The 10,995-nt window shown below is 36.4% G+C and overlaps 1 protein-coding gene across 1 annotated transcript; it reads left to right on the top strand.

Annotated features, from left to right (window-relative positions):
- The first annotated feature begins 1,082 nt into the window (after nt 1–1,082).
- LOC110446132 (uncharacterized protein K02A2.6-like) lies at nt 1,083–3,309 on the top strand. Its single transcript, XM_021491125.1, has 2 exons — nt 1,083–2,233; nt 2,622–3,309. The coding sequence occupies exons 1-2, from the start codon at nt 1,083–1,085 to the stop codon at nt 3,307–3,309; spliced, it is 1,839 nt and encodes a 612-aa protein (XP_021346800.1).
- Nucleotides 3,310–10,995: the final 7,686 nt, after the last annotated feature.

Below are 10,995 nucleotides of genomic sequence, written 5' to 3'. Positions count from 1 at the left end.
GTACATATAACAAACAATACGTTATATATAATACGGTACATATAACAAACAATACGTTATATATAATACGGTACATATAACAAACAATACGTTATATATAATACGGTACATATAACAAACAATACGTTATATATAATACGGTACATATAACAAACAATACGTTATATATAATACGGTACATATAACAAACAATACGTTATATATAATACGGTACATATAACAAACAATACGTTATATATAATACGGTACATATAACAAACAATACGTTATATATAATACGATACATATAACAAACAAAGCGTTAGATATAATACGGTACATATAACAAACAATATGTTATATATAATACGGTACATATACCAAACAATACGTTAGATTTAATACGGTACATATAACAAAAAATACGTTATATATAATACGATGCATATAACAAACAAAGCGTTAGATATAATAAGGTACATATAACAAACAATACGATATATATAATACGTTACATATACCAAACAATACGTTAGATTTAATACGGTACATATAACAAATAACAAACAATACGTTATATATGATACGGTACATATTGCAAACAATACGTTATATATAATACGGTACATATACCAAACAATACGTTAGATTTAATACGGTACATATAACAAACAATACGTTTTGTCATACTGCAAAGAAAAATGTCGCACGGTGGTTGGTCGAATTGCCAAGGTACCTGAAGCGATGTTAGTATCCTTGCCGGGGTACTCAAGAGCACGCGCGCCTGTTGTAAGGGACATAACTCGAAGATTCGAATCGAACACACCGGAGAACGTTCGTCTGCTAATGTCAAAAATCAACAATATGGCGAAACGGTTTGCAAGCCGAACGGAGAGTGAAATTGAGACAAAACGGGCTACACTTGTTACAGAATTACAGCTAACTTGTCTAACGTTTAATAAGAGTTATCTCCCTTACACAGTAACTCGATGTGTAATCTGTAGTTTGTATGCACATGCGCACTTTAGCAATAAAGGGAGTTTAATGTCACCCGCCATGTTTGTGTTGATGTTGTAACATGGTGTCAGAAGCAAAACGGCAAAATGGACAAGTTATTGCCACCAGCGCCTTTAAATCTTATCGGCAATCTTGCAGAGAACTGGCGTAAGTTCAAGCAACAATTCCAGATTTACGAGACAGCGACGGGAAATGACCAGAAAGATGACAAAATCAGGTCAATGACTTTTCTGCACGTGGTAGATCCAGAATCTCTCGAAATCTACAACACGTTTACATGGGCAGATCAGGATGACAAACTTAATTTGACTGCAATTTGTGAACAGTTTGCATATTACTGCAATCCCCGAAGGAATGTTACTTATGAAAGGCACGTTTTCAACACTCGAAATCAGAGGGACGGCGAGAAATTTGATGCCTATGTGACGGAATTACGTAATAAAGCTTCCACGTGCGAATTTGACACGTTGAGGGAAGGTCTTATTCGTGATCGCATTGTCTGGGGGATTAATAGTGACTCAGTCAGATCCAGGCTTCTCAGAGAGAAAGACTTGCCATTACAAAAATTTATAGACATTTGCAGAGCGTCGGAAGCTAGCGGAGTTCATCTTAAGGAACTATCCGATGAAAAAACGGTTCATGCTATGAATCATGGTCAAGGGGCTAGGCATAAATATACGCACGGTGCATACCGAGATTCTAAACCGCCAAAAAAACTGCATAAATCGCATAAATCGCATAAATCGCAGTTAAACCAGAAGGAAAATATCAGTCAAGCGCAAAAACCTCCGCCGCAATGGAAGTGTAAATATTGTGGAAAATCTCACCAAAGGGGTCCAAAAAACTGCCCAGCGTATGGAACCACATGTGGGAAGTGTAAACGTTGGCATCATATTACACACATGTGTCTACAAGATGCACGCAATGTTCATGTTTGTGAATATTCGGACAGTGACTCTGAATCCGATTCATTCTTCATAGGTACAGTCATGGCCAAAAGTGAGTGTACCACACCGGACTCCGAATGGCTTGTGGATGTCAAAATCAACAAAACCAAAGTACGTATCAAGATTGACAGCGGGGCACACTGCAACGTGGTACCAAAATACATATGTGAAAAAGCTGGAGTAGCACACATACGCAAAACGCGAGCCAAACTCGTCTCGTACACCGGACATCGCATCAAAACAAGGCCAACGTTGCTATTTGATACCGTGACAAATATCACGTCATTGAGGTACAATGTGTTTTTTAGTCCCTGGTCGTGATCTACGATCAATTTGTTTTAACCAGTTTTACTGCCAGTGAAGTAGAATAAACGTTAGAAAGTACACTATTTTAAACAGGATTCAAAGTAATTTTAACTATCTTGTTTTTGCACTAGACTGTGATATTTTTTGTTCCTCTCTCGCCGAGTTCAAAGTACGGTTAAAGAATATTTGCTATCACTAATTCCTTTTGTTTTACATATGAGTATCTTTCAGTCTGTGTTACATGCATAACTGACTGTGATATTTTATACTAGTGTTGTAATGTTGTTCCATTCTGTTAGTGGACCCTTAGGTCTGTTGAATTGGAAATTAATAAATAAATAAATAAATAAATAAAGTACAAGTCGTTGATAGTGCAGCTATTCCAGTATTAGGTCTCCACAGCAGTGTCGAACTAGGTTTAATTCAGCGTGTTTGCACAGCCGAGAAAAAAACAACGACTGATGAACTCAAAGATAAACGTAGTGCGTTATTCAAAGGCATTGGATGTTTACCAGGCGAACATAAAATCGAGACTGATGAAACCGTACCGCCGGTAGTCCAGCCGCCGAGGCGGATTCCACACACGTTGCGTGACAAAGTCAAAGCGGAACTTCTGAAAATGGAGGATATGAACAAAGTTGAGCAACCAACGAAATGGGTCAATCCTATTGTTGTTGTACGGAAACCTACGGGTGACATCAGGATTTGTCTAGATCCGCGTAATCTCAACAAGGCAATCAAGCGAGAACACTATCCGTTAAAGACTGCTGAAGACGTAGCGGCCAGTCTCAAGTCTGCGAAAATGTTCACTGAAGTGGATGCGTCATCGGGGTTTTACCAGATCAAGCTAGCCGAGGAAAGTAGGTGGCTTACAACTTTCAACACGCCTTTCGGTCGTTATAAATTTGAACGTGTACCATTTGGCATCACATCAGCTCCAGAGGTGTTTCAAAGAACTCTATCGCACATTTTGGAAAACTTCGAGGGATGTGACGTGATCATAGACGATATTCTCGTTTGGGGTTCAAATGAAGATGAGCACAACGACAGGCTCGAATAAGTGTTAAACCAATGTGAAAAGGTCGACCTAAGACTTAATAAGCAAAAGCGTTAAACCAATGTGAAAAGGTCGACCTAAGACTTAATAAGCAAAAGTGTGAATTTGGCCGAGCCGAAGTCGAGTACGTCGGACACATATTTGGCGCCGATGGATTTAAACCAAGCGATGACAAGATTCAAAGCATAATCGAGATGCCTGTTCCGGAGGACAAGAAATCTCTACAGCGCTTCTTAGGGATGGTAAACTACCTCGGAAAATTCGTTCCAAAAATGAACGACACCAAGCAGCATTTACCAAGTTAAAGCACGTTTTAACACAAGCACCTGTACTTAAGTATTTCGATGTGGACGCGACGGTAACCATTTCCGTCGATGCGTCGTCATATGGCCTAGGCGCGTGTCTTTTGCAGGAAAGTCAACCGGTTGCTTATGCTTCAAGGTCGTTAAGCACTGCGTAATGTAATTACGCGCAGATAGAAAAGGAAATGCTGGCCATTGTGTTTGGGATGACTTAATTTCATCAGTATACTTACGGCAAGAAAGTAGACGTCAAATCCGATCACAAGCCACAAGAAACCTTTATCGCAAGCTCCTCAACGCATACAGATGATGATGCTTATAGTGTAGCAATACGATTTGAACGTAAAATACTGCCCGGGTGAAAGCTTATACAATGCCGACATGTTAAGCCGCGCACCCGTTGGAAACGTCAAAGCTACCGATATATGCGAGGAATTTGAAGTGCACCTCATGGTCGACGTAAGCAAGCAGAAACCTTCTCAAATACTTAACGCAACAGACAATGACCTTGTGCTGTCAAAGGTCAAGGACTACGTCGTGAACGGCTGGCCTAACGTAAGGTCACATATTGACAGGGACGTTATGGAGTATTGGAACTTTCGTGATGAACTTTGCATATCCGAGGGTCTACTTCTCAAAAGTGACCGTATTTGTCATACCTGCTAGCATGCGAAAGGAAATGATCAACAAGCTACATGAAAGTCATCTAGGCATAGAAAAGTGCATGTCGCGCGCACAACAGTCTGTGTTTTGGCCAGGACTCAGAACTCAACTTCATGACAAAATCTCAAAATGTGGTGTTTGTAATAGACATAAAAACAAGCAAGTCAAGGAGCCCTTGAAACCACATGATGTGCCAGACAGGCCATGGCAAATCCTAGCGTCAGATTTGTTTCACTTCAATAATGACCGGTATATTGTGCTAGTGGACTACTTTTCATTTATTTATTTTTAAATCAACAAACTCATAGATGGCAAAAGCAGCACCGTCATTCATTGTCTCGAGCAGCAGTTTTCACGCCGTGGCATACCGGAAATGCTCAAAACTGATAACGGGCCAGAGTACAAAAGTGAAGAATTTTCGAAATTCATAACTTCGTATGGAATCGAACACGTCACTTCTTCGCCAACGTACGCGCAAAGCAACGGTTTCGCAGAGCGTACCATTCAAACCATCAAAAAGCTACTGAAAAAAGCTTTAGAGGACAACAAGGATCCGTATTTAGCAGTATTAGAGCTATGCAATACTACTATTCCAGGACTTGATATGTCTCCAGTCGAACTATTGATGGGCAGGAAAACTAGGTCAAGGATGCCTACAAGGGCATCTCTGTTGAAACCGCATTATGACAATGTTAAAGTCAAACGTCAACTCCTAGAGAAACAAACGCGAGCCAAAAAAACATTTGACAAGTCATCAAAATCGGTTCCTGTTCTTCATTCTGGTGATGTCGTTAGAATGCGTAGCGACACTTCGAAAACATGGGAACCACCGCAAGTGGTTAAAGCATCAAACTTTCGTTCAGAGTCCGCACTACCAATAACCAAACCTACCGGAGGAACAGACGGGATATCTTAATAACTCATGAGCAATTTCATCGAAAGAGTGAAATTGAACTCCCGACATATTCGCATGATGCTGACTCCGAGCCGACTGAACCTTCTTCTCCTGCTGAAAAGGGTGTCAAAAACACTAACTCTGACGTTAACACTAATCCAGTACCAGCAGGTGAACCACCGCGTATCAGTCGTGTGAGTGGCCGTGTAATCCAGCCTCCGAGTAGATATAATGAGTAGGACTTTAAGGTAGAGAGTGTGTTGGAGGCAGAATAATCCTCTGTATCTACCTCTGACCAGGGCAGTCTAACCTAAGCTCAGTAGAGTAATTCATTTTGTTAATTTCATGTTGGAAAAAATATTTCATGTTGATATGTTAGGTTAAATTTCATATAATTTGAATACATAGGACATTGATGTGAATCGAACTGAGAAAGTTATAGAAAACCTTAAATAGTTTAGGATTATTTCGATATACTCAAAATCTCCAGTGAAATAGAAATTACAGTGAAAAAGGACATGTTTTAAGGAGGACTTTGTTAAAAATAATCTTGTATAATTGATAGAGTAATAATTTTCATAAAGTTAATTGGATAACTTAGCTAGGAAGGGAGATGTTACAGAATTACAGATAACTTGCCTAACGTTTAATAAGAGTTATCTCCCTTACACAGTAACTCGATGTGTAATCTGTAGTTTGTATGCACATGAGCACTTGAGCAATAAAGGGAGTTAAATTGTTGGAATTATACAAAAAATGTTTTTTCTGTTTTCCCGTACTACCGCCCTACACATTATCTGTTTTCTGGCAAACACAAGTCTCAACCTATAAATGGCTTTGCAGTATGACAAATTCGTTATACGGGTCTTTGGCAGGGTACATGGTCTCAAGTTCGATGTCAGGACCTTATGTACCCTTCGCCTTCGGCTCACGGTACATTTGGTCCTGACAGCGACATGAGACCATGTACCCTGCCAAAGACCTGTATAACTAATAATATATGATAAGGTACATATAACAAACAATACGTTCAAGTGAAATATGTATCAAACGACGTCATCACGCTAAAGATACTCACACAATACTTACACAATAATCACACAATACTCACATAATACTCAAACTATAATCACACAATACTTACACAATTATCACACAATACTTACACAATAATCACACAATACTCACATAATACTCAAACTATAATCACACAATACTTACACAATTATCACACAATACTTACACAATAATCACACAATACTCACATAATACTCAAACAATAATAACACAATACTCACATAATTCTAAAACAATAATCACGCAATACTTACACAATAATCACACAATACTTACGTAATACTCAAACAATAATCGGGGAATACTCACATAATTCTAAAACAATAATCACACAATACTCACATAGTACTCAAACAATAATCACACAATTCTTACACAATAATCACACAATACCCACATAATACTCAAACAATAATCAAACAATACTTACACAATAATCACATAATACTCACATAATTCTAAAACAATAATCACACAATACTTACACAATAATCACACAATACTTACGTAATACTCAAACAATAATCACACAATACTCACATAATTCTAAAACAATAATCACACAATACTTACACAATACTTACACAATACTCACACAATACTTACACAATCATCACACAATAATCACACGATACTTACACAATACTTACACAATACTTACATAATACACACACAATACTTACACAATAATCATACAATTATCACACAATACTCACACAATACTTACACAATACTTACACAATAATCACACAATACTTACACAATAATCACACAATACTCACACAATACTCACACAATACTCACAAAAAAATCACACGATACTCACACAATACTCACACAATAAACACACAATAATCCCACAATACTCACACAATACTCACGAAATAATCACACGATACTCATACAATACTCACACAATACTTATACAATAATCACACAATAATCACACAATTCTCACAAAATAATCACACAATACTTACACAATACTTACACAATAATCCCACAATACTTACACAATAATCACACAATACTCACACAATACTCACACAATGCTTATACAATAATCACACAATAATCACAAAATACTCACACAATAATCACACAATAATCCCACAATACTCACACAATACTCACACAATACTCAAGAAAAAATCACACGATACTCACACAATACTCACACAATACTTACACAATAATTACACAATAATCCCACAATACTCACACAATACTCACACAATACTCACGCAAAAATCACACAATACTCACACAATACTCACACAATACTCACACAATACTCACACAATGCTTACACAATAATCACACAATAATCACACAATACTTACATAATACTCACACAATACTTACACAATAATCCCACAATACTCACACAATACTTACACAATACTTACACAATAATCACACAATACTTACACAATAATCACACAATACTTACACAATAATCCCACAATACTCACACAATACTTACACAATGATCACACAATACTTACACAATAATCACACAATACTTACACAATAATCACACAATTATCACACAATACTCACACAATACATACACAATACTTACACAATAATCACACAATACTTACACAATAATCCCACAATACTCACACAATACTTACACAATAATCACACAATACTTACACAATAATCACACAATAATCACACAATACTCACACAATAATCACACAATAATCCCACAATACTCACACAAAAATCACACAATACTCACACAATACTCACACAATACTCACACAATGCTTATACAATAATCACACAATAATCACACAATACTCACACAATAATCACACAATAATCCCACAATACTCACACAATACTCACGAAAATATCACACGATACTCACACAATACTCACACTATACTTATACAATAATCACACAATAATCACACAATACTCACAGAATAATTACACAATAATCCCACAATACTCACACAATACTCACACAATACTCACGAAAAAATCACACGATACTCACACAATACTCACACAATGCTCACACAATACTCACACAATACTCACACAATGCTTACACAATAATCACACAATAATCACACAATACTCACACAATAATCACACAATAATCCCACAATACTCACACAAAAATCACTCAATACTCACACAATACTCACACAATGCTTATACAATAATCACACAATAATCACACAATACTTACATAATACTCACACAATACTTACACAATAATCACACAATTATCACACAATACTCACACAATACATACACAATACTTACACAATAATCACACAATACTTACACAATAATCACACAATAATCACACAATACTCACTTAATAATTACACAATAATCCCACAATACTCACACAATACCCACACAATACTCACGAAAAAATCACACGATACTCACACAATACTCACACAATGCTCGCACAATACTCACACAATACTCACACAATGCTTATACAATAATCACACAATAATCACACAATACTCACCCAATAATCACACAATAATCCCACAATACTCACACAATACTCACGAAAATATCACACGATACTCACACAATACTCATACTATACTTATACAATAATCACACAATAATCACACAATACTCACAAATTAATCACACAATACTTACACAATACTTACACAATAATCACACAATACTTACACAATACGCACGTAATAATCACACAATACTCACACAATACTCACAAACACTAACACAATAATCACACAATAATCACACAATACTTACACAATACTTACACAATACTCACACAATACTTACACAATAATCACACAATAATCACACGATACTTACACAATACTTACACAATACTTACATAATACACACACAATACTTACACAATAATCATACAATTATCACACAATACTCACATAATACTTACACAATACTTGCACAATAATCACACAATACTTACACAATAATCACACAATACTCACACAATACTCACACAATACTCAAACAATAATCACAAAATATAAACATCATACTCGTACAATCCCCGCACAGTAATCTCACGATTCTAGCATGCTAATGCTCACATACTACTCGAACAATACTCAAACAATAAGTATAACGGCATTCTGTTCCGTGATATGGTCCCTTAACACGGAACAGGAATGCAGACGAAATGAATAACGGGCGTTAGCTGTTTTATGCTTAAATATATAATATTTATTAATTTCATTATTATTTCCAAGTTCTCAACGCACTTTTGAATTCGAATTTCGCGATGTTTGTTCAAGAGGTAGTACAGCCCTTGGAATAGCTCACGGAATAGTGTCTCCTGACTTTCCGCGTAAAAATATTGTTCGTTGATATAAAAACAAAAATATCGATATAATTTCAATAATTAATCAATCAACATATTCATTTCACATTTTATAATGGTCTTACATTAAGCGGTGAATATTATTGAATCATAGTATTCTTTTTTGTTCGTTTGTTTGTTATCTGCTTGCTAGTGCGGAGGTGATCTGTCAGTTAGTCGGACCCATGGAGATATCACTACACCTGTGTTATGGTCTCATAACACGGAATTGGCTTTGGTAGTGTTATATAGTGGCAATGGAGAGGAAAAGTGAATATTACTCATAAAACACACACATAATACTCATACAATACTCAAACAATATAAACACACTACCTACAGAAAATTATATTTTTATAGAACCTGAACGATGACACGAGTCATCAATAGCAAATCGTCAAAAACTTGCATTAAAATCTTTCAGAGTTATTTCTCTTAACCTATCAAAGAGACCAACTGAAAGCAAAATTCTTATATATAGTAAAACATTGACATATTACACTGATAGTAACAATCTACATGTACGTATTGCACTGAAACTAACAGTCTACGTATTACCTTGACAGTAAAAGTCTACGTATAACCCTGACAGTAACAGTCTACGTATTCATTGACAGTAACCACTGACAGTTAAAGTCTACGTATTACACTGACAGTAACAGACTACGTATTCATTGACAGTAACCAGTGACAGTTACAGTCTACGTATTACACGGAAATTAACAGTCTACGTATCACACTGACAGTAACAGTCTACGCATTACACTGACAGTAGCAGCCTACGTATTACATTGACAGTACCTGTCTGCGAATAACAATTACAGTAACAGTGTACGTATTACAATGACAGTAGCAGTATACGTATTACACTGACACTAACAGTCTACGTATTACACTGACAGTAGCAGTCTACGTATTACATTGACAGTAACTGTCTGCGAATAACAATTACAGTAACAGTCTACGTATTACAATGACAGTAGCAGTATACGTATTACACTGACAGTAACAGTTTACGTATCACACTGGCAGTAACAGTTTACGTATTACACTGACAGTAACAGTCTACGTATTAAACTGACAGTAATAGTCTACGTATAACCCTGACAGTAACAGTCTACGTATCACACTGACAGTAACAGTCTACGTATTACAATGACAGTAACAGTCTACGTATTACATTGACAGTAACAGTCTACGTATTATAATGACAATAACAGTCTACGTATTCATGAACAGTAACCACTGACAGTATCAGTCTACGTATTACACTGACAGTAACAGTCTACGTATTACAATGACAGTAACAGTCTACGTATTAAACTGACAGTAACAGTCTACGTATAACCCTGACAGTAACAGTCTACGTATTACAATGACAGTAACAGTCTACGGATTAA

The sequence above is a fragment of the Mizuhopecten yessoensis genome, unplaced genomic scaffold, assembly GCF_002113885.1.
Source record: "Mizuhopecten yessoensis strain PY_sf001 unplaced genomic scaffold, ASM211388v2 scaffold297, whole genome shotgun sequence".
In the NCBI taxonomy this organism is placed as follows: domain Eukaryota; kingdom Metazoa; phylum Mollusca; class Bivalvia; order Pectinida; family Pectinidae; genus Mizuhopecten; species Mizuhopecten yessoensis.
The sequence above is the reverse complement of the archived record's forward strand: the minus strand, read 5'-3'. Positions and strand labels throughout refer to the sequence as shown.

What these genes read in the sequence shown, in the direction of transcription:
- LOC110446132 (XM_021491125.1), top strand. Translation starts at nt 1,083, where the DNA reads ATGGACAAGTTATTGCCACCAGCGCCTTTAAATCTTATCGGCAATCTT. An exon ending in ACAAATATCACGTCATTGAG is followed by an intron (nt 2,234 to 2,621) that starts GTACAATGTGTT and finishes AGTCGTTGATAG; the next exon opens with TGCAGCTATTCCAGTATTAG.